This window comes from Felis catus, chromosome B2 (assembly GCF_018350175.1).
Source record: "Felis catus isolate Fca126 chromosome B2, F.catus_Fca126_mat1.0, whole genome shotgun sequence".
Lineage (NCBI taxonomy): Eukaryota > Metazoa > Chordata > Mammalia > Carnivora > Felidae > Felis > Felis catus.
Window position 1 is genome coordinate 148,161,017 of NC_058372.1, and position 25,670 is coordinate 148,186,686.

General features: G+C 44.8%; 1 protein-coding gene across 6 annotated transcripts in view; it reads right to left on the minus strand.

Annotated features, from left to right (window-relative positions):
* PDE10A (phosphodiesterase 10A) overlaps positions 1 to 25,670 on the minus strand; it is a 619,063-nt gene that overhangs the window by 189,086 nt on the left and 404,307 nt on the right. For all 6 annotated transcript variants that reach the window (XM_023254564.2, XM_045058341.1, XM_045058340.1 and 3 more), the window contains one exon: positions 221 to 349. In XM_023254564.2, coding sequence (XP_023110332.1) covers positions 221 to 349 — 129 coding nt within the window. The remainder of the gene's footprint in view (positions 1 to 220; positions 350 to 25,670) is intronic.

The window sequence follows — 25,670 nt, forward strand, 5'->3', positions numbered from 1 at the left end:
CTTTGCCAAGTTTTTGTAGCCAAGGATCTTACTTCAGTGGATTTATTTCCTCTCATTTTAACTTCTTTTATCTTTTGAAACACAGTAAAACTTTTACAGAATTAAAAATGCTAATTCTGTCTACTTTATACTTTCTAGCATGCACTAAACACTCAGTTTTGTTTGTTTTTGTCGCCGTAAACTAGAAAACAATCCCCGCTCGATCCGAATGAGATCTTACCTTCTGGTTTGTTGTTTTTCCTCTTGAGCCATTTTTCTACGGTCTCGGCACTAACGCTCTCAGATACAAACTCATCTAACACCTGGGGATGAAGGGAAAGATACGCCTTCACTTTTTCATCTGTCAGACCTGGGAAAGAATTAAAAAGAGTAACATTAACCTCGATGACACCTCTGTGAGCATCAAACATATAGAAAAATGGCCTGTTATGCTAAGATTGATCTGAAATATAAAAAGAACATAAAGATGTGTACACATACATGGAATATTATTTATCCACAAAGAGGACTTAAGTCCTGATACATGTTACAACACAGGGGAAACCCCGAAAACAGTATGGTAAATAAAAAAACCCAAACACCAAGGATAGATATCCTCTGATTCCACTTCTATGAACTACCTAGAAGAGGCAAATTCAGAGAGACAAAGTAGATTAGGAGTTACCAGGGACTGACGGAGGGGAGGGGAGGATGGGGAATTTACTACTTAATCGGTTTCCAGGGAAGGCAAAGATGTAGAAGGAGACAGAGGTCATGGTCACAGTGCACATGGGGAGTGTAATTAATGCCAATGAATTATACACTTGCAGTGTTCAAGATGGCAAGTTTTAGGTTATGTATATTTTGCCAGTATAAAAAAAAAAACAGTAAAAATGGCAAAAGTTAAAACTTCAGCAACTTGAAACTACAGACATGGGGCACCTGGGCGGCTCAGTCGGTAAGCGTCTGACTTCAGCTCAGGTCATGATCTCACAGTTCATGAGTTCAAGACCCGCACTGGGCTCTGCGCTGACAGCTCGGAGCCTGGAGCCTGGAGCCTGCTTCGGGTTCTGTGTCTCCCTCTCTCTGCCCCTCCCTTGCTTGTGCTCTGTCTCTCTCTCTCTCTCAAAAATAAATAAACATTAAAAAAAATTTTTTTAAGCTACAGACGTTACATCACGTTACACAGCTGCTTTCCAACAGCACCTTTCAGTGTGTACTTGGGCCGGCACTATGCTACCGTGCTGTGCAGGGAAGCCTTACCAAGCACTCAGATCTTTCTGGAAATAGTAACCGCTGCTTCCAATACTCAAGGTGAGTGAGACTCTAGGAGGGGAAGTGAACAGGAGAATATAATACTGGTGCAGTTGAGGTGCTAAAAAAGTGTTCGCGGCACAAATTCACATCTTTTGTTGTTGGCAGCACAAAGTATCCTTTCTCTCAGGGGCACGAAATCCAATGGTATTAACAACAATCAGCTCAGGATGATCAATAACTGTTCCCTGCTATTCCATGTTATGTGGTCAGTGTCAGTGAAATCAATTTTCAGTCTGATAACAACAACTGTTGAATATACACACGGGATTTTCAGGCAAAGTGCTTTTGCATATTTTCATGTTGAACATACAAAATCGTGTGTTGTGAGACTGGTGCTTCGTGCTGGTACGCCATTCATCAACCAACTCCAAATCACAGACAGGCTATCAATAATTGTAAATCTGTGACGGCAATTATTTTTCACTACCGTGTCCCCTCTGTGAATTACTCAATAAATTACCATCCTTAGGGACAGTCAGATAAAAAAGGAAATAGAAAATTGTACTTTCAGTGACCAAAAGAAGAAAAGGAAGCATATCCTTATGACTCCAGGGAATAAGCTGCCTGTTCCCGACATCAGACCAGCCACAGAATTAACATGTGTTAATTAATTCTGCTGGGGACTAAAGTCACAACCCCTACGATGCTTCGATGCTTCGAGAGAGTGGTATAGTTGAGAAGGCAAATAATTTCTTCAATGAATTCACTACTAAAACAGTCAATTTACGCTACAGACAGACGGATAGCTACGGATGTATAATTACACAGTTGTATTAGACAAAAGAAAACTCTGACCCTGTCTGGCCAGGGGGCAAAAGAGTCCCCGTTGTGTAAAATTCAGTTTGAGAAGTTCTACCAGGTGCTGAAGATAAGACTCAATAAAGTGAGAGGGGGCTCTCCTGACAGAATAAATCACAGTCCCCAGGTACAAAAGGCACAGGACGTTGAAGTAAACTGACGGCTGACTTGACCTCCAAGAAGACAGACAATGCAAATTTTACACTCTCTTCAACGGTGTCCTTCGGTCCTTCACAGCGGTTCACGTCTGACACTTGATTCCTTCCTAAAACTTCATCACTTTTGTGACTGTTCTTGTCCCAACTTCCTATCTGCGCCTTACTTCCGCTTTCTCCTCACTCATCTAGGACAATGACAGCAAAATGTGAAGCAGGAACCCTAATGTATTTTTGATCTCCGGTCCCTGGACATTCTTCCATCTGGACTCAAAACTGAGTCACCTCCATCCCCTTCTTCCCAAAGGGGTTTCAACTCTCAGCTCTCCTCTTTTCTGCTACCAGTGCTCCCCAGTGTCCCAGAGACCCAGGCCGGAAACAGAAAGTCGGCACCGACTCATTCTCCTTGTGATCTCCGTTCATCTTACTGCACTACGATACCCATCCTGTTTGCTATCTTGCGTATCACATTAAAGGGCTTGTGTCTAAAACATACAAAGAACACTTACAACTCGACAAGAAGAAAACAGGCAACCCAATTAAAACGGAGTCGAGGATCTGAACAGACACTTCATCGGAAAAGATACAGATACGATAAATAAGCACATGAAAAGATGCCCATCTGTCCTTCGTGAAGTGAGGTTAAAAGTGAGATCCCACTATATACACCTGTGAGAGTGGCTAACGTTGGAAAACAGACTATCATTTTTGGCAAGGATACGGGGCACTAACATTCCTCATTCGCTGCTGCTGAGAATGCAAATGGGAATGACTTTGGAAGACTGGCGGCTTCTTATAAAGCCAGATACGATCTTAGCGTGTGACCTGGCACCCACACTACTAGGTGCTTAGCCGGCTGACCTGGACACTGACGTCCCCACAAAACCTGCATGTGAACGCGGACAGCAGCTTTATTCACCGCCATCCCAAACGGAAGGTGCCGAAACGGTCCTGCAGCAGGGCAGTGGACACACAAGCTGTGGCGCCTCCGCACAATGAGATTATTATTCAGCAAAAGAGAAAATGTGCCAACGAGCCACGAAAAAACATGGATTAGGCTTCGACGCGTATTGCTAAGTGCAAAGGACTAGTGCGCAAAGGCCGCGTGTTGTGTAATTCTAATTATACGACGCTGTGGAAAGGGCCAAACTACAGCCGGAGAGAAGAGAGAGACCCACGGCTGCCAGGGCTGTAGGGAAGGGAGAAAGACGCACAGGGCATCTCTGCGGGTGAGAAAACTACCCCACACGACACTCTGATGGTGAGGAAGGGCGTATTCGTCAGAACTCACAGGTGTAGTAAAATTTTAAGAAAACATTTGGAGAAGTCAGGCTGTCTAGTGGGAGGCAGCATACGGCCAAAGAATCTGAATGCATTACAAATGTATGAAACCACCTCAGCAAAGGAAGAGGGGGGATAAGGTGCTGAGCTAAGTAACTTCAGAAATGAGCGGAGTCTGTAAGACTAAAAGCGAAAGAAATTCCACGGAGTCCATGTACTCGAGTTGATCGAGTTATCCCACGTGGGTAGAATTTAACAATTCTCACACCACGAGTCATTTATCCCGGAACTGAACAATTAAATAAGTGCATGGTGGCAATGAGGCTTCTCAGCGGTAGAGTAAGCAAGGGGAGGCGTCTAGAATGATCTATGGGATAACGGATTAGAGTTCGACACATCAGTATGGACTCCTATTTAAATTAACGCAAACAGAGATGGTTACACATTCAAATACTGGTAGGTATGCTCTATATACACCCAGGTCAGTAGACATACATCCATTTGCTCGTTAGGTTAGCTGAGAGGGCCTAGAAGCAACAATAAGCCAGTACCCACAAGTTCACGTAGCACCCAGATCTTTGCTTCTAATACCACTCCCCAATAAAAGGAACCACAGCTCCTTGGAGAAATGGCCGAGTCTAGGAGCAATACACAAAATACGTAAGACGAGCCGTCAAGTAAGGGAGTTATACGCAAATCGATGGGGTATGTCAAGGATACAAAAGCTGATTGAAAGAGTCCCCAATTATTAAAACGGGGAGCCATTTGAGTAGCAAAATAAAGCCCTGGATTATAATCCAAAGAGTGAAATAATAACCCTTCTTACAGCCTGAAAGTTTGTGTGCCATCCTCCAAACTCCTGTGTTAAAACCCTAATTGCCAAGGTGATGGCGTTAGTGGGTGGGGCCTCCGCGAAATGCCTCAGCCATGAGGGTGGGACCTCATGAACGGGATTCTCGCTTCGTAAGAGGCTCCAGAGACCCCTGGACTCTTTCCACCGCGTGCAGATACACGAAGTCCGTGACCTGAAAGCAGGCCCTCACCCAACCAAGCAGGTGCCATGACCTGAGACTTCCAGCCTCAGAACTGTAGGCAATACATTTCTGTTGTCTAGACACCACCCAGTCTGTGGTATCATAGCAGCCTGAATGGACTAAGACGGCCCCAGAGTCCATGCTGATATAAATAAATGACTGAATAAATAAACAGAGAAGAACAAATAGCCCACTCAGAAGAATTCCAAACAATCTACGTAGACACTGCCCTTCAGGAGGCAGAGGATAACTCCCCACTCCTTGACTCTTCTTTTGTATAAATTACTCAAAACTAAATTTTTAAAGATCAGTTGAGTCATAAATGAGTTATGACGTCTAAGTAAACATCTAGGCTAAAAAAGTTCATCAAATCCTGTATTCAATTATGGAGAAGGAATGACAGGTCACACACACCATTTTGGCTGGAAATGCCATTTAGAATTCCAAAGAGTATCACCTGGCTTTATCTCTCAAAGGTCTCAAAAAATCTGAGTACAATTTTCTTCCCAAATTACCAATCACATCTCATGAAAATAACTACCTCCTTCAGCAAGAGGGGCATCATGGTAGCAGGAGGCATTATGGCCTAGTGATCAAAAGTACGGGCACAAGTTAGCTTCCTTATCTCACCTGCTGACCTGGGCAAAGTGCCTCACCTCTCAGCCTGGCTTCCTATTTGCACGGGAATGAGATTCAAATGGGAATGGGAATAATAACAGAATCTACCTCATGGGTCATTACAACAACTCAATAACATAATCAATTCATAGACACCATTTTTGCCCGGTCCATTCAAGAATGGTACCAAAAATGCTGTTTTTTTACCTGTATGAAGCCAATGTTTACATTTGTCTAGAGGCTCTAATCACAGGTTTGTAACGTTTCATTTCTCTACCATTAAAACTCCAGATTTTCTAAAACTTCCATTTTTTACAATATTTTACTTTTAGGTAATCTCTACACCCACCGTGGGGCTCGAACCCACACCCTGAGATCAAGAGTTGCACGCTCCAACTGAGCCAGCCAGGCACCCCTAAACTTCCATTTTTATCGTAGCATTTAATGTATACTCAAGGCCCTTAGCCATCAAAAGCAACCTCTCTCACATTTTTTCTAACATTTTATCCACCTTTACTTGCTATCAACATCCAATTTTGCAAACAACCTTCGGGCCAACACAGGACCAACCCAGAATAAGACACTGAAATAACAACTCTCCATTCTTGGAAAGTGGTATATGTATGGATGTTTTTGTTTGGTTTCTGACTTTGGTTTAATGTTTCCATAGCTTCCCATGGCCTGTACGTTCTGCTTATGTCAAAAAAAAAAGTTATTGTTTTTTATTTGTTTGCTTTTGTTTTTTTGCGAATAAACCCAGTGAAAGCCAGAAGGTTAGACCAGGGTGGTCCTTAGCACACAGTAGCATCCAACGATTACAAATTTGCCACCAAAACTCCACACGAGGAATCACACACATTACAAGTAACATGCAATGTTGAAACAATGTACATAAAAAATACTTCACGGAGCGCCTGGGTGGCTCAGCGGGTTAAGCAAGCAAAGCTTGATTTCAGCCCGGGTCACGACCACGTTTGTAAGACGGGGCCCCAAGTCCGGCCCTGCGCTGACAGTGTGGAGCCTGCTTGGGATTCTCCGGCAGGGGTGCTGAGGGGCAGAGGTTGGGGCAGGGGTGCAGACAGAAGGGGAAGCACAAAGGCCCTGACACACTGAACGTGCACATGGAGTTAGAGACCGCTGGATGAATTTCATTATTTCCATACCGCCCACCGAAGACGCCACGAAGGATTGCAACCTAAACAAAACCAACGCGAAAACAGCAGAGTGGGTCATGGAATGGTGAGCTGGAGCACTGAACCTGAAGGCAGGTAACAAAGAGCAAAACAAAGACTGATAAGGAGATTTGTAAAGACAATCGATTCCGTGGCCGGTGGTAAGGGAGCCAACAACCTGAGGAACAGATAAGGAACAGCTTCCTTTCGGTGCCGAGTAACTCTTCTCAAGAAACAGACACACAGGTAGAAGCCACAGGGATTCCTCCTACTTCGGTATTTTATTAGGGGACCACAGGGTGATAACGAAAAGGATTAGCTTCGCCGTGTTTCCGTCAGTGGTAATGCAGAGTATCAGGGACGAAATGCTAAGATCAGCCCCATTCATTCTTCATCTTTTTTTAAACCCAGTACAAACACTACTTTCCTTCATCTCAGCAGAAATCTCACAAGCCTCTCATTGTACCACCCTTTTGGTTACTGCTGTCTGCAACCTACAAGTTCAGTTTTTTCCAATGGAGACTCTGTATCTGTGTGTGTGCGCGCGTGTGCGCCCGTGCACACACACGCACACACACACACACACACACACGAAAACACATAATGGGCTCTCATGTCCTCAACACCCAGCTTCAACAATAATCAACTCGTAGCCAATATTTGCCATCTGTGCCCCCCACCCACTCTCTTCTCATATAATTTTGAAACAATCTCATGCATCATTTCAATACGTTCATAGATGTCAACATCTATCTCTGAAAAACAACAACTATTCTAACCACGAATGTTATTATCACACGCATGGAGATATTAGTCATTATTTTTAATACCACCGACATCCAGATGTTGAAGTTCCTGTTTTTCATTGTTGGTTTTAAGTAGCTTAAATGAACCCAGACCCAGGTAAGGTCTATATGCTACAGTTGGAGTTCTGTGGTATTTTTCCGAGGTCTCTCTTATCCCATACATTCCCCTCCATCTATTTTGTTGACCCCATTATAATTTATTATTGTAGAAAACACATCTTTTGTTCTATGCTTTTCTACAGTCTGTGTTTATCTCACTGTGCCCCTATGGTGGTGTTTACGATGTTTATCTGCTCTTTGCGTCTCCTGAAAACTGAAGTTAGATCTAGAGACAAACTGAGGTTCAACTTGGGGGGAAGGGGTGCGGGGGGGGGAGGCAAGTTTCAAAGTGGTGTTGTGCTCTTCTGTCAAAAGGCTTATACCGTCTGGCTGTCTCTCTGTCTGCGACATTAGCAGCATCTATGATCCAAGAGTTACTAATTGGTTAGGGCTTGAAAACGGTGATTTCCTAATTCTGTAATGCATTCTTCACTTATTAACTGAAATATCACAAAGAGAAACGGCACCTTGTTAACTATTTAGTTCGTATAAACAAGACTGGGTAAATGCTTAATTTGTTCCCCTTTATTTACAATTTTCACAGGGAATTGGTTCAGTAGCAATCTCGTGGGTGAGCAACTAACAAAAATAGTATTAGTACGAAATCACAGATTTGAAAACATCTGATCTGTTTCTTCAGCTGTAGTTACAGGCCTAAGTTGGAGAGACCGAGGTTTGGTTCCAGACCGCCACAACAAAGCAAATATCTCAACCTCGACGGCTGCTGACCGATCAGTGGTGGACACTGGCCGATCAGAGCGGTGCACGCTGAAGGCTAGGGCGCTGGTGTCCATTTCAAATGTAAAACAAGATAACAGTGAACTTGAACTCTTCCTTTCACAGATGATTTTTCTGCAGCACACGATTCTGTTTAATAGCATTCTACCCACAGAACTTCTTTCAAAATTTGAGTCAATCCTGGGGCGCCTGGGTGGCTCAGTGGGTTAAGCGTCCGACTCCGGCTCAGGTCACGATCTCGGGGTTCGTGGGTTCGAGCCCCGCGTCGGGCTCTGTGCTGACAGCTCGGAGCCTGGAGCCTGCTTCGGATTCTGTGTCTCCCTCTCTCTCTGCCCCTCCCCTGCTCACGCTGTCTCTCCTGGTCTCTCAAAAATAAATAAATAAATGTAAAACAACAACAAAAAAACATTTGAGTCAATCCTCTCAAACCTGCCGCTGCTCTACCAATAAGTTTATACCATATTCGAAATCCTCTGTTGTTGTTTCAACAGCCTTCACAGCATCTTCCCCAGGCGTAGGGTCCATCTCAAGAAACCACTTACTTTGTTCATCCGTAAGAAGTAACTCCTCATCCGTTCAAGTTTCATCATGACTCCCCAGCCACTTAGTCCCATCTTTAGGCTCTGCTTCTAATCCTAGTTTTCTTGCTATTTCCACCATAGCTGCAGTTACGGCCTCCACTGAAGTCTTGAATCCCTCAAAGTCCTCTATGAGGGTTGGATCAACTTCTTCCAAACGCCATTAAATACCAGTATCAGACTGGTATTCTGATCCCTTCTCATGAACTATGAATACTCTTCATGGCATCTAGAATGGTGAATCCTTTCCACAGGGTTTTTAGTTTACTTTGCCCACATCCATCAGAGGAATCACTATCTCCGGCAGCTATAGCCTTAGGAAGTGTATTTCTTTCTTTTTCTTTCTTTCTCTTTCTTTCTCTTTCTTTCTCTTTCTTTCTCTTTCTTTTTCTTTCTTTCTCTTTCTTTCTTTCTTTCTTTCTTTCTTTCTTTCTTTCTTTCTTTCTTTCTTTCTTTCTTTAACGTTCATTTGTTTTTGAGAGACAGAGAAACAGGGCACGAGCAGGGAAGGGGCAGAGAGAGAGAGAGGGAGACACAGAATCCGAAGCAGGCTCCAGGCTCTGAGCTGCCAGCACAGAGCCCGACACCGGGCTTGAACTCACGAACCGGGAGATCATGACCTGAGCCGAAGTCAGATGCTCAACCAACTGAGCCAGCCAGGCACCCCGGAAATCTATTTCTTAAATAGTAAGACTCGAGGGTCAAAACTACTCCTTGATCCATGGGCTGCAGGACGGATGCTGGATTAGCAGGCACGAAAACAACATTCCTCTGACTGTCCATCTCCATCAGAACTCTTGGGTGACCAGGCACATTATCAACGAGCAGTCCTATTTTTTACAAAATCTTTCTCTGAGCAGCAGGCTTAAAGTATTCAGTAAACCATGTTGTAAACACACGTGCTGTCATCCAGGTTTCGTGGCTCCATTTGTAGAACGTAAGGCAAAGCAGATCAGTACATTCTGAAGGGCCCTACTGATGAAGCAGAGAAGCAGGAAAATGTTCACCATCAGTCCAGAAGGCTGACCTATGGCCTGCACCGGTCCCGCAAGGATCAGATACACCCTGGCGGCTACATTCTTAAAGCGTCTCATGACTGCCTGTCCAACAGCCTCACCAATAGTTCACATCAAACTGAGAAGCACCTGGGAAATCTTGCAAAAGTGGTTTTACAAGTAGAAGTTCAAAAAACCATTTACGATCTAATACCTCCCTGGCGTCCTCTCCCACTCGAGCATGTAACCACCAGCTTCACGCGGCCAGGGCAGCTCTTTCTCCCTGTAGGTCCTGTCTTCATGCTACTTAAATTAACTTCCTAAACTGCACCCTACAACGTTTGTTTATTTTTGGGACAGAGGGAGATACAGCATGAGCAGGGGAGGGGCAGAGAGAGAGGGAGACACGGAATCCGAAGCAGGCTCCAGGCTCCGAGCTGTCAGCACAGAGCCCGATGCGGGGCTCGAACTCACGGACCGCGAGATCATGACCTGAGCCGAAGTCGGATGCTCAACCGACAGAGCCACCCAGGTGCCCCCCTAAACTGCACCCTGAAATGTCGTAAGGATTCTTTCCTGAGACACCTGGGTGGCTCCGTCGGTTAAGCACCCGACTCTTGATTTCAGCTCAGGTCAGGAGCTCACACTTGCCCGAGTTTGAGGCCCCGGGTCGGGCTCTGCACAGAGCCCACGTGACAGCCTCCCTGTCTCTGCCCCTCCCCCCCCCCCCTTGCACTCTGTCTCTTTCACAAGAAATAAATAAACTTAAAAAAAAAAAACACAAAACTCTTTCCTGACCTTCTTGAGCATCAGGCTCAACGGAAATGCAACACTATGATTTCTGGAACAGTAAACGGGCATCGGCCTGAAGCCGGGCACCGACTTCTTTCAGCTACAACAGTCCACGATGGCATCTGCCTCCAACAGAAGGCACTTTTGTCTACACTGAAAATCTAGACTTAGCGTAGCCACCTTCATCAATCATCTCCGCTCCATCTTCGGGATGATTTGCCGCCCCACCTGGACCTCTGATGTCACGGAGGCGGTTTGTTTGCCGATGCCTCAGGGACCGATCCTTCCAGCGTCAGACTCTCCTCCTGCAGCCTCCTCACCTCTCTCGGCCTTCAGCAAAGTCCAGAGAATTAAGGCCTTGCTCTGGGCCGGTCTCGGCTTAGGGGAAACAGGGCTCACTTCATCTATCCAGGCTACGAGAACTTTCTCCATTTCAGCAATAAGGCTGCTTCGCTTGCGTATCATTTGCGCGTTCACTGGAGCAGCCCTCTTAGTTTCATCCAAGAACCTTTCTTTTGATTTCACAACGTGGCTCCCTGGTGGATGCGAAAGGCCCAGCTGTTGGCCCTTCTCAGCTTTCAACACGCCTTCCTCAGGAAGCGATGTCAAGTGAAGGACGTGGGACTCCACCGTAGGGTGTGGGGTAACTGGCCTCATTTCGATCCTGCCGTGTTTCAGGGGCTCGGGAGGCCCCCAGAGAAGGGCACACAGGGAACGGCTGGTCCGTGAAAGAGTCGGAAAGCACAGTTATCGAGTAAGTGTGCCATCGCACCCGGGCGCCCTCCATGGTGCCCCCGAAACAGTTACAACGGTAACATCCTGATCACCGTAACAAACACGATAATAGCGAGGAAGGGTGAAGTATGCCAAGAATTGCCAAAACGTGCCACGGAGACACAAAGCAAGCAAGCGCCGTCGGAAAAACGGTAAACTTGGCGGATGCGGCGTCGCCACAAACCTTCAACTCGTACAACAAACAAACAAACGCATTCTTTGTGAGGTACGATAAAACGAGGTGTGCCTGTACGTGGGTCGTCACCCTCGCACTATAAAAAGGGAAAATGAACACAGACAAGTAGTTGGATCCGTTTTCTACTGGCCACGGGGCCAATAATGGAGGTTGGAACAAAGATAACAAGCCTAAAAACACACTTTTTCTTTTTTAATGTGTATTTATTTTTGAGGGGAATGAGCGAGTGAGCAGGGGAGGGGAGAGAGAGAGAGGGAGACAGAGGATGACAAGCAGGCTCCACACCATCAGCACAGTGCCGGACGCGGGGCCTGAACTCAGGAACCGTGAGATCACGACCTGAGCCGAAGTCAGACCCGAAAGTGGCTGAGCCCCACCCCAGGGCGTCCTGAAAACTCACCTCTTAAAGCACAATTGCCCTGTGTCTTCCATTCTCTCCTGTCCGATCTTAATATATTTTAACAGGATCACCACCGACTAGTGTTACCCCCCAATGTGTAATTATGTCACACGTTTGTTTTTTTTTTTTAATTTTTTTTTCAACGTTTTTATTTATTTTTGGGACAGAGAGAGACACAGCATGAATGGGGGAGGGGCAGAGAGAGAGGGAGACACAGAAACGGAAACAGGCTCCAGGCTCTGAGCCATCAGCCCAGAGCCTGACGCGGGGCTCGAACTCACGGACCGCGAGATCGTGACCTGGCTGAAGTCGGACACTTAACCGACTGCGCCACCCAGGCACCCCATGTCACACGTTTTAACTCAATTTATAAATTGAAACACCTGACCGCACAATCTGAGGCTTTGATAAGAGGGTGGGAAGAAATTCTGGGAGCAGAAACGGCCCGAGTCATAGGCTAGCCCTGAAAATCGGTCTAATCTGAGCCTCTGCTGTCGCCCACGCTCCCTTCTTTCCTTACAGGTGCGGCCCCTTCCCTGCCGTGCTCTCTGCCTGGCTAGGGGCACCCAGCCAGCCAGTCTAAAGGCACCTTCCCGGAGACCTCTCACTAGGCACCCCTTCTGCGTCCACTGCCCTGCTCCATGAGCCCTCCCTCTAGTCGCTCTGACACTCCAAGGCCTCGGCCCACGCTGGAATCTTCCTTTCAGTTAGCGTGATCTTATAAGCTGCAGCCTCTCCAAGGAGACAACCAGCTCCACGAGGGCAGGGACTGATGTTCCGACATCAGCTACGCGGCACGGCCCCCGGGCCCTGATCGTCCATCGCTGTCCACGCAGCACGGTCCCGGGCTCTGTGTGGAAAAGACAACACGGGGGGCCTGAGACCGCTCCTGTCCTAGAGGCCACCGGCGGGCCCCGAGAACGCGGCTCTGGAGCAGCATCGAGGGCCCCCGTGCCCGGGATGCCGGTGTGGACAGCACAGTTGATGCCCAACACGCGTTCTCCTTCCAGGAGTCCGCAGGTGTGGACAGTGCCGGGGGGAGGGTGCCTATGCGACCAGCCCAGGAAAAACACGGAGTCCCAAGTCTCTATTGAGTCCTCCTGGTAGATGGCACTTTACACGTGTTGTCACAATTGTTGCTGAAGAATCCGAGCTCCCCGTGACGTCCCTGAGGGAGGACTGCTGGCCGCACAGGCCAGGTCTCCCGGGCCGTGGCCTCGTGCACCTTCCCCTTGCCGATGTTGCATTGTCTGCCCTTTTGCCGTTAAGAAATCTTAACTGTGAGTATGACCGCACGCTGAGTCCCGGAGTCACCCTCGCAAGTTACGAAAGTTACAAAAACCGTCTCGGGAGCGCCCGGCACAGGACCACGGTCGTTAAATGAATTAACCAATGAGTCATTCTTTGTCTTGATGTGACCTCCCAGAAGTGCAGATGTGTGTGCTCGAAGCCGTGCCGAGTCCTGCAAGATCACGTCCTGCAAGGTGCGTCCAGGCCTGTGTCCAAGGGTCCAAGGAAAAGACCCCTCCTCTTGTCAGCCCACTGCTCCTACTCAAGTTCCCAATCTTCCTTGAGACCAGATGAGAGTCTCTCTTTCTCTAGCACTACCCTTCATGTTTCTTTTTCCATCCAAACAGTTTACGGTCTACAGGGTTTTCTGAAAAATTAGAACGCCTTTATGGTTTGAATATGCTTTCCTAATTGTGACAGCCTCCAGCCCACCTAGACTGTAACACCAGTTCAGGAAATATATCCCTGTGAATAGTGCAACATGGAACCCTTTATGGGTTTCCCCACAAAGTGCTACTACACATGAGCTTATGAATATAAGGCTTTATAGAGCAGTTTCTTCCACCCATTTATCAAAAAAGGGAAGGGATAATGGGCTCTAAAGGTAATTTCTTCTTTGGGCTTCTTTAATGAAAAAGGCAAAATCCTTTCCATGCCATAAATCAAGGTTATCATGTGCCAGATGTCAATGGTTTTCAGTATCACTGACATGACTCCAAAGTTATAACAAAACACATAGATTAGACGCTTCTCTGGATTTTGTCAAGCCCCACAGCCAATGATGTCACTGTTTTCAACCAAGGAGGAAACACAGGTAGGAAAGTAAGAACAGAGGCCTTATTATTTTCCCCAGAAAAAGGAAGACAATCCTAAGAATCACGTTGGCCCACAAAAGACCGTGCCGAGCCTCAGGGAATGCTGAGAGAATACAACAATGACGATTTCACACTTAACTGCAAATTTACAGTAATCAAAACTGTACGGTCCTGGCAGCGAGAGCCCGGAAATAGACCTTCACATACACACTCAACTCGTAACTGACAAGGGAGCCTCCAAGACTGAAGGGGGCAAGACAGCCTCTTCAACGAGTAGTGCTGGGAAAACTGAAGAACCACCCACAGAAGAATAAGTAAGATCCTTATTTTACACCACGAACAAAAGTGAACTCAAAATGTAATGAAGACTTAAAAGAAGACCTGAAGCTGGGGTGCCTGGGTAGCTCACTTGGTTAAGCATCCGACTCTGTTTCAGCTCTGGTCATGATCCCAAGGCCATGGGCTTGAGCCCTGCATCAGGCTCCGTGCTGAGCGTGGAGCCTGCTTGGGATTCTCTCTCTCTCTCTCTCTCTCTCTCTCTCTCTCTCTCTCTCTCTCTCTCTCTCTCTCTCTCCCTTCCATGGCCCCTTTCCCCAGCTTGTTATCTGTCTCAAATAAAATAAAATACGACCTGAAACCATAAAACTCCTAGAAGAAAACATGGAAAAAGCTCCTTGACATTGGTCTTGACAATGATTTTATGGAAATGACACCCAAAGCACAAGCAACAGAAGCAAAAGTAAGCAGGACGGCCTCAAACTCAAACTCAAAACCTCCTGCACGGCAAAAAAAAAAAAAAAAAAAAAAAAAAAAAAAAAAAAACCATCAGCAAAATAAAAAGGCAGCCTATGCATAAGAGAAAATATTTGCAAACTAGTTGATAAGGGATTAATATTCAAAACATATAAGGAATTCGTATAGTTCAAAAACAAAACAAAAAAACCCAATCTGATTAAAAAATGAGCAAAGGACCTGAATAGACATTTTTCCAAAGAGCACATAAAAATGGTCGCCAGATACACGAAAAGATGCTCAGAGAAAAACAAACACCACGTGATCTCTCACATGCAGAATTTAAGTAACAAATCAAATGAGCAAACAAAGGAAAGAGAGGCCAAAAAACAGACTGGTAAATACAGGCCACAAACTGGTGGTCGCCAGAGGGGAGGGCGGTCGGGGGTGGGGACGGAGAAATCGGGTGAGGAGGACACCTGTGGTGATGAGCACTGAGAAACGCATGGAATCGGTGAATCGTCACACTGTACGCCTGAAACTAACACAACACTGTATGTTAATTACACTAGAATCAAAAAAAAAAAAAAAAAGGAAAGGTGTTCAACATCACTCATCATCGGGGAAACGCCATCGAAACCACAATGAGGTATCACCGCACATGTGAGAAGGACCATCACCAAAACAAGAAATAACAAGTGTCGGCATTTTTGTGGGAAAAGGGGAACCCTTGTGCACTGCTGGTGGGACTATAACTGGGTGCAGCCACTGGGGAAATAGTATGGAGGCTCCTCAAACGACAGCAACCCCACGTCTGGGTATACACCTGAGGGAAATCCAATCCCTGTCTTGACGAGATGTTGGCATCCCTATGTTCACTGCAGCATCATTCCCAACAACCAGGCCACGGACACAACCTAACCGTCCAACAGCAGATGAATGAATCAAGAAGGTGGGGTGTTAACACACACACACACACACACACACACACACACAGGAATATTACTCAGCCATAAAAGAAGAAGGAAACTGCCTTTTGTGACAAGACAGATGGACCTTGAGGATGTTGTATTAACTTAAATAAGGCAGACAGAGGAAGACAAATACTGTACGATGTCATTTATAGGTAGAACCTAAAGAAGCCGAACTCAAAGAAATACAGACTGGAATGGTGGTCGCCAGAAGCTGGAGGGGGAGGGGGTCAGCGTACAAACATATCGCTATAAGTTCTGGGGATCTAATGTGCAGCCTGGGGACAATAATTAACAAAGCCATACTATACATCTGACAGTTGTTAAGAGAGTAGGTCCTAAAAGTTATCGGCCCACACAAAAAACGCGGGGGGTGGTGATGTTAACTGTCCTTCTCGTGGTAATCATTTCTCAGTATATACATGTACGGAATCATCGACTTGTGCACTTCACAACTATACAGAAGACAATCATATCTCAATAAAGTTGAAAAAATCTAATGCCTTATAATAATTATCCCTGCCTTCCATCCACCTCACCTAAATAATCTCTTCCTACCCAAGTACATTCCTACAGAAAGACGAGTCGCCTACGACCTAAAGCAGTCATTGAATGAACCTTGATTCAATATACTGCCAGGATTCTGACCTACATAAATGACTATTTATTCCAAGTGAATTAACAGCTGCAGGGTGCTTTGGTTGCAGAGGAGACACTGCTTCTAACGATCCTAATTTGCGAGGGCAAATCCCCCACTGCAGTATTTCTAAGCCAAAATAAAATTAAGTATGTGCTTCCCCTTGGCTGAGAACATCAATGAAACTTTCTTTAACTGAGAAAGGCACATAAAAACCTAAGCTGCTCAAAGTGATAAGGATGAAAACAACAATTTTTCAACTAAAATTAAAAGAATTAGCTTAAGTACACCAAAATTCACCCTCTTCGTGACTCATAAAACTACATTTCCAAAGGAAAGTCTAAAAACAGAGGCAGATATTCAGGCACAGGTTATGCAATACAAAGGGTTTAAGACTCACCTCTTTACCTCAAGTTCAGTTATAAATCCAAAGCAACCTGGCGGGAGGCAGCACCCCCTCGCTCCCCAGGTTCTGAGCTACCAGACCCAAGCTCAAATATGGGCTATGTGCACGAAGAAAGTCACTTAACCCTCTAAGACTCCTCGTCCCCACAAACAAAAGATGGGCCCAATCATGGGACCTACTCCATAGGGAGTAGGGATATAGGGATATCTATAGGAATACAGGCAAAGATGTGCACACATCTGAAGTGGTTAGTGAATTATATTTAATGACATCCATCCAAACCAGTAAGAAATCCTAGAATTTAAGTTTTTGACCGAAATCCAAATGTAATTTGACCTCACAAAACCCGTACTTACCTATATTTGGTGCATATTTCATCTAGGTGTTTTTCAGAAATAGTAACGCTTTAGATATTCCCGTGACTGTTTAAACTGACAATTATGAAACCCAGGGACTGCCCAGCTAACCGCCACATGAACAAGAACGTATACCTGACCGCTCACCGCACAGGAACCCAGGCAGGTCTAAATTCAAGAGCTCCCAGGCAGGACCACACAAGCATAGGTGCCAAAGACTGGATTAAGTCAATTAACTACTGGAAAGAGCCAGAGGATCATGGAGTTCAAGGGCATGGATATAATGACGCTGCACAGAGTGCAGAGGGTGAGGTTAGCTGAGGGCAAATCCGTAAGTAAACCTGAGGGCTGTCTTGAAGGCAGTAATCGGTGAATCAGAAGATGGGTAACAACAGGAAAGGAGCAAACAGGCTAGAGATAAAGACAGAAGCAATCCAAGAAAGTTCAAGGTTTGGGCCCTGAAGACAGCTGGGATGGAGAAAACTCCCTTCTTTGGATGGTGGGGACACCGGGGAAACGGTTCAAGAGTTGGGATGGTTGATCTGGATGAAAGGCACAAGGACCGAGCAGCCATCGACTTTGAAAAGCAGCAGGTCGAGTCAATGTTACTAACATGATCCGTATGGTAACATTAACCAATGGACGGAGATCCAACTCTGTCCCCAAAAGCGAAAGTGGTTCCTCCAATGTTGGACAACAGCCACTGCACGCAGAAAAGCCGAATGCCGAATAAATACACTCGGCACCTCGGCCACAAAACGCGCAACGAATCCGTGGACCACCGTCTCAGCTACCGACCAACACACTTAAACTAATAACAAGAAAAAAATTTTTTTTTAATTTTTTTTTTAATTTTTTTTTCAACGTTTATTTATTTTTGGGACAGAGAGACACAGAGCATGAACGGGGGAGGAGCAGAGAGAGAGGGAGACACAGAATCGGAAACAGGCTCCAGGCTCTGAGCCATCAGCCCAGAGCCTGACGTGGGGCTCGATCTCGAACTCGAGATCGTGACCTGGCTGAAGTCGGACACTTAACCGACTGCGCCACCCAGGCGCCCCGAAAAATTTTAAACCTACTACTAGATACTGAGATCTTTGGTGAAGCGTTTGCTAAAATGTTACAAAAAAAAATTGATAAGTACTGCCATGGAAATAAACCTTACAGTAGTATACAGTGTTTGAAGAAAGCTTTTTAAAAGTACTTAATAAAGGAAAGAAAATCGGTTTCATGTGATGCAATTTAATGTGCTGAAATAGAACAGAAAAGTGGAGAAAAGAGAAACATACAAAAAAAAAAGATGCTGCAAGACATACACAGACAGACTTTGAATCAATAAGCACAGTGTTCGCTGTTTTACAACCAGGACTTAGAGAAGACAGTCAGAATAACAGCCGTCATTTCTCAGGCCCATTTAATGCCCCGGTGATTATGTTCTTTTAGTATTCACATCAGCATCCTTCTTTATCTAAGTTTAAAAGAAGTATACCCTAAAAGTGAAAGTACACAAATTCCGTATGTTAGGGATTTCTATAAACAATTCCTAATTTTACTTGCCAAAAGGAATTTTAAAAGTCATGTATTCATATACAAATTTGAAACGAAGAAAATGAAAGAATACCGACATCTCATCAAAAGGACTGAAAGTCGTTTTTTTTTTCTTTACTAGAAAACATACCTTCTTAAGATTTTGTATTATAAATTGATCCATAAATTGTATTTTTCTGAACTTCCTCTGTGACAGTATGTTATCACTTTTTACACTTCTGCAACGTAATTGATTTAAAAATATTATTGAAGTCTTACTGTGTCCGTATTATACTGTGTTTTAGGATGAAATCAGGGAACGTAAGAAAAAGTCGGAAGAGCAGTCAGATAACCATGCTGCAAGGCTGATAAAGGACATCGACTGAATACAAAACGTGTCCGACACCAGTCCTTCTGAACACTGAGATTCAGCAAACGTTCACTGAATGCGTACTAAGAACGAGACGTACCTATGTGGTTCAGGTACAATAAGCAAACAATATCCTTAAGCTTACGGAGTCTCAAAATTCTCTTTAATACGGGGTAAGGCTAGCCAACGAGAACTAGCAACAGATTTAAAAAGACAACGAAGGGGTAGGAAACGCCAAAGGTGACTCCACCATTTCCAGCTTAGGTAACTGACGGTGACTTGAAACACAGGAGGTAACAGACGATTCACGGAAAAGAAAGCGGTTTTGGTTTGAGATGTGCCAGACTGCAGTGGCCCACAAGATTATCTATATGGTGATGGCTGGCAAGCAGTAGGAGATCTACATCTGCAGCTCAGAAGAAAGGAGGGGCTACGCGGTATATACTAGAAGTCGTCCACATTGATAACAGATGTACAAATGAATCCGATTTCCCAGGAATACTGCATTACAACCTACAGAGCCAAAGAAAGTGTTAATCTGCATCTCTGACCTATTTTTTAAAATCAGGGAAGAAAAGAGGGGCACCTGGGTGGCTCAGTCGGTTGAGCGCCCCACTTTGGCTCAGGTCATGATCTCGCGGTCCGTGAGTTCGAGCCCCACGTCGGGCTCTGTGCTGACAGCTCAGAGCCTAGAGCCTGCTTCCGATTCTGTGTCTCCCTCTCTCTCTGCCCCTAACCCACTCGCATTCTGTCTCTCTCTCAAAAATAAGCAAACATTTAAGAAAAACATTTTTTCTTAATTTTTTTCAAACCATAATGAGATATCACTTCACACCTGTTAGAAAGGCTAAAATCAAGACCACAGGGAACAATGAGCGATGGCAAATATGGAGAGTAAAAGGAATCCTCACGTACTGTTGTTAGTGGGAATGCAAACTGGTGCAGCCACTTAGGAAACAGTATGGAGGAGGTTCCTCACAAAAAGTTAGAATTACCGTATAATCCAGTAATTCCACTACTGGGTATTTACTCAAAGAATATGAAAAGACTCATTCGAAAAGATATATGCACCCCTCTAGTTATTGTAGCATTATTTGCAATAGCCAAATTATGGAAGTACCCCAAGTGTCCATCGACAGCTGAATGGATAAAGAAGATGTGGTTTATATACACACACATATACAATGGAATATTACTCAGCCAAAAAAAAAAAACCAACAATGAAATCTTGCCATTCGCAACACCATGAATGGAGCTAGAGAGTATAATGCTAACTGAAATAAGTCAGAGAAAGGCAAATACCATACAACTTCACTCAAGTGTAATTTAATAAACAAAACGAATGCACAAAGACAAAAAAAGAGAGAGAGAGACAAGCCAAGAAACAGACTCTTCACCACAGAGAATGAGCTGACGGCTACGAGTGGGGAGGTGGGTGGAGGAGGGTGAACTAGGTGATGGGGATTAACGAGCACACTTAGGACGAGCCCTGAGTAATGTGCAGAACCGCTGAAACGAATATGACACTGTATATCAACTATGCTGGAACTAAAATGTTTACATAATTATAAAACTTATGCCATTCTAAACATTCAAGGCATGTACACACTCTTTTTCAGGTGGACTCTAGAGTCAGCCTTTGCATCCATCCCCTCTTTATTCAAATCATCCAGATTCAAGACCGTCACCTACAGAAAGGCCTTCGGTGACCAGCAGTACCCTAAGATTCGGGGCCCACGCCCCGTGTAATACGCACGCCTGTGAATCTGACGGGTTCTACTGTCATCATCAGGGTGTGTTACAGCAGAGCCTGGCATTAAAATAAGGAGACGACCCAGCTGGGTCTGACCTGAGCCCACGAGCCCTTTTAGGAGCCAAGATTTGCTCCCGCTGGTGCTGGTGGCAGAAGAGCAAAGGCGGGCCGGAAGCACAAGGAGGGCCCAAGGCGCCTCGGCTGCCCCAAGATGAGAAGCCACGCGTCGAGGACGGCAGACAGGCTCCGGGTGCGGGGGAGGCCCCACACGGCCGGCCGGCGAGGGGAGGGGGACCTCGCTCCCACAATCACAAGGAACTGAATTTGGTCAATGGCAAGAATGAGTTTGGGAGCAGAGCTTTCCCGAGAGCCTCGAGGTGAGAACTCAGTACGGCGGACACCTTAACGTTAGCCTTGCGATAACGTGAGCCAACGAAACAACACGAAACAGGCCATACGGCTCCAGACTGCTAGTCCACAGAACCTCGAGCTAATAGACGGGCACTGTTTTCAGCCACTGAGTTTGTAGAGATTTGTTTTGCAAAAAATAGATCACCAATATGCTTCTGAAAGTTGGATTATTTTTAGGACTATTCCAGTTTAAGAGGAGTTTTTTTTAAAGTTTATTTATTTTTTTGAGGGAGACAGAGAGACAGAGTGTGAGCAGGGGAGGAGCACAGAGACAGGGAGACACGGAATCCAAATCAGGGTCCAGGCTCCGAGCTGTCAGTACAGAGCCCGACGCGGGGCTCGAACCCACGCACCGCGAGATCATGACCTGAGCCGAAGTCAGACGCTTAACCGACTGAGCCATCCAGGCACCCCAGTAAAGAGGAATTTTTAATGCAGTTCCCAAACTATGTTACCTATAACCAATTTAACAAAAAGTGTAACTACCACCAGTTGTCAAAGATGTAGACATTTTTTTTCCTTCTTTTTAATGTTTATTTTTGAGACAGAGACAGAGTATGAGCGGGGGAGGGGCGGGGGGGGCGGAGAGGGAGACACAGAATCTAAAGTAGGCTCTAGGCTCTGAGCTGTCAGCACAGAGCCTGTGTGGGGCTCGAGCCCACAAACTGTGACATCACGACCTGAGCTGAAGTCAGACGCTCAACAAACTGAGCCACCCAGGCGCCCTGACATTGTTTTCGTTAATAAACATCCAAACTCAGAAGAGAACCTCTCCATCTTCCCTATCTCATGTGAGCGGTAAAAGGCAGAAGGAGGTAAGCACAGAAGTTCTGAAGGAGCCTGTGCGTGATTATGATGGGAGGCACCAACTGGTGATGAAATATTCCTGAAAGGCTACACTTTGTGAAAACAAGTATTCATTAAACTCGCTATAACACTCCCAGCACACCAAAGCAAGCATCCAATCCATATTCCCTGAAGGGCATGGGCAGAAGACTGTACGTTCCAAAGGGAATCGCATAAAGCAGATTGTATTAGTCAGCTTGGAATGTTATGGTGGAGAGAGCGCTTGTCCTCTGGGGCCTCTTCTTAGGAAGAACACTAATCCTACGGGATTGCGGGCTCACTCTTATGACATCATTCAGTCTTAATTATTTCCTTACTCCAAATACAGTCACATTGGAGGTTAAGGCTTCAACATATGAATCAACATATGAATTTGAGGGGAACACAGTTCAGTCCACAGCAGCGGGGATTCTCATCTAAATATCTGAAATTATTTCACTTGGTGATACATTCTCAAAAAAAGGTATTTTAAAATTGCTTAAATTTTAAAACATCAATAAATGCAAAACATGGGCAGATATCGTAAGTTTCAGTTTAAAGGGGTATTAAACACCTATTTGAGTGGGAATATGTGGTTACAAGATACTAATATCAAAGGCTCCGTTAGCAGGCAAACAGGTGAACAACCCAAGGAGGGGATAAACCCATAAAAGGTTAGACAGTCAGCAATATACTGAGAATCGGCTTTTTAAAAAAAAAGCATATGGTTTGGGGACGCCTGGGTGGCTCAGCGGGTTAAGCATCTGGCTCTTGGTTTCAGCTCAGGTCACGATCTCAAAGTTTCATGGGTTTGAGCCCCGCATCAGGCTCCGTATTGATGGTGCAAAGCCAACTTGGGATTCTCTGTCTCCCTCTCAAAATAAATAAACTTAAAAAAAAGGCTTATTGAATAACTGTGCCTATCTTACTTAAAAAAAAAAAAAAGCACATGGTTTCACTAGTTAATTATCTCAAATATTTAAGAAAATAATAGCAATCCACACAAAGTCGAGAAGGAAGATGACCCAAACTCATGAGGCGTCTTGCCCTGATATCAACGACCAATATACCTCATGAACACAGAAAAATCTTTAACAAAATATTAGAAAATTAAATCTAACAGCACAGAATAAGGAATATGCACCACCATCGAGAAGCTTTTCTCCCAGAAATTTGAGTTTTGTTTAATATCCAAAAATCAATTAACACGACACATCAAGTTCATAGAATAAAGGACAAAAACCGTATCATCATGTAAATGGATATAGAGTTCTATGACAAAATCGATTATATTCGTGATATAGACTCCCAGCAAAGTAAAAACAGAAAGGCGTTTTCTTGACCAGATAAAAGGCATGCATGAAAATGTACAGCAAACATCATAGTTCATGGTCAAAAGCTTTCTTCAGACAAGGAACAAAGCAAAGCGGTCAGCTTGTCAGCTCTCGCCATTTCCATTCAACACTGTACTAATGGTTCCAGCTAGGGTAATAAAGCCAGAAAAAAAGGAAAGGAAGTAAAAACCTATAGATTAACAAAGAAGTAAAGTGGCACATACCTGCAAGCAACATACATAAAAATCTTAAAGAGTCTACAAAAAATTACAAAAATAAGCATACTGAAGTCACAGGATAGAATTCACACTGAAAAATCAACTAGTTTGCTAAACATTAGGAATAACCAAAAATGAACATAAGCAATAGCATCAAAAAGAATAAAATACATAGAAATAACACAAAATAGGTTTGAGATCCACCCTCTGAAAACTAAGAACACTGAAACCACAAAGTATATACCATGTACATGGATATACCATGTACATGGATATATCATGTACATGGACTAGAGAACTCAGTATCATCAGGATGTCTGTCCCCTCCAGACTGATCTATAGCTTTTTGTAAGAAACTGATGAGCTGATCCAAAAACATGTCTGGATTCAGAAGACCTAAAATAACCAGAACAATTGTGAAAAAGAGAAGGAGAAGACTTCCTATCTGAGATTGACACCCACTATAAAAGCTAGGGCAGTATATCGATAATACACTCTTACAGTATGGCACTCTACCTAAAATGGTCGAATCCATGCATTTCCAAAATAAAACTTCTGCAAAACCTTCTCCTTAACAGTCTCTGTCATCTCTGTAAGTAACAACTCCAGTCTCCCAGTTGCTCAGGGCAAAACCTCTCGGTCATCCTTGACCCTGTCTCTCGCTCACTAGGTCCAGCTGGCACCCAATCCAGAATCCAACCACTCAACACCTTTACTCCTGCTCGCCAGGCTCTAGCCGCCTCCTCGCTCACCTGCACCTTTCGGTAGTTTGCTGAATCCTAAATGGTTCCCTGGCCCTCCATCACTGTATTCTCTACACTGCAACGGAGGGATCCTGTGAAAATTTAAGTCAGACCATATCACCCCACAGCTCCAGTGGCTTCCACATCATCAGAGTCATGGCCAGTCCCCCAAACAACCTCCACGGCCCTCCCATCTCTATTTTCCCTCTTGCTCACCTCAGTCCGGTCACCTCAGCCATGCCAGGAGTGCTGCCTCAGGGCATTTGCACATGGGCGTCCTTGCCTGGGAAGCTCTTGGCCCAGTTGTCCAAATGACCCACTCCCCCAACTCCTTCACATCTCAACCCACTCCACTGTCATTTTCTCACGGATGGCTCCCTGGCTGCCCTTTGTAAAACTGCCAATTATTCCACCACCAACCCCCCAAAAAAACAAACAAATGCACAGAAAGTCTCCTCTCTGTTTTATCTTTCTTTTAGTATCTACAGCCAACACACCAGTTTTATTTTCTTCACTACTTCATTCCCAGCCTACAAGAGTGCCTGGCATATAATAAATACCTAACACATTATCTGCCGAATGAATGAACGTGTGTGTCTTTTGACGATTCCTATTTTGAAAATTCAGCAAACTAACTTTTTTATATAAATAAGCATATGGTTCAAAATAAGACTTGGTTAAATCACGTAAGACTTTAGAATCTGGAGAGAAGAATCCGAAAGCTTCGGAAAACAGAAATGATGACAAAAGCAGAAGTTTATTACCGTAAAAGGAGTATGGCTTTTTTTCAGGCATAGCAGGTTAAAGCGTTTCAGGTGTTTTAGAAATCAATCTCCGAGCAGTGCGCCTGGCTGGCTCAGTCACAAGAGCACGCGACTCCTGATCTCAGGGTTGTGAGTTCCAGCCCCATGTGGGGTATAGCGATTATAAAAGAAAATATATGAACTTAAAAGGAAAAAAAAAAACAAAAAGAGGGGCGCCCGGGGGGCTCAGTCAGTTGGGCATCTGACGTCGGCTCAGGTCATGATCTCACGGTTCGTGGGTTCGAGCCCTGCGCTGAGCTCTGTGCTGACAGCTTGGAGCCTGGAGTCAGCTTCAGATTCTGTGTCTGCCCTTTCCCCACTCGTATTCTGTGTGCGTCCTCTCTCTCCAAATATAAATAAATAAACATGAAAAGAAAGAAAGAAAACTTGGGGAGGAATTATGACACCTGCCCTTTAACTGTAAACTGAAATCACTAAAATTATTGCAGATTGTCAAAACTCACAGAACTCGGGTATTTAGTTCACCAGAAAACTACCTCTGCCTGCAAAATCTAAGAAGCTACAGTCATAGAATTTGGCACCGTCTTCTAGTAGTTGCCAAATTATAACCCTTATTTACCAAATTCTGCTGCAGAGGTAAGAGATGCATTTTTTAAGTCAGTGAGTTTCTATTTCAGAAATACCCAGTATTTCTGTGGCTAAAAATGAAATCTAATAAAAGTTGACAAGTTTGTCTTCGACAATTGAAACAGAAATATGCATTTGGGGGAAAAATACTAAAAATAC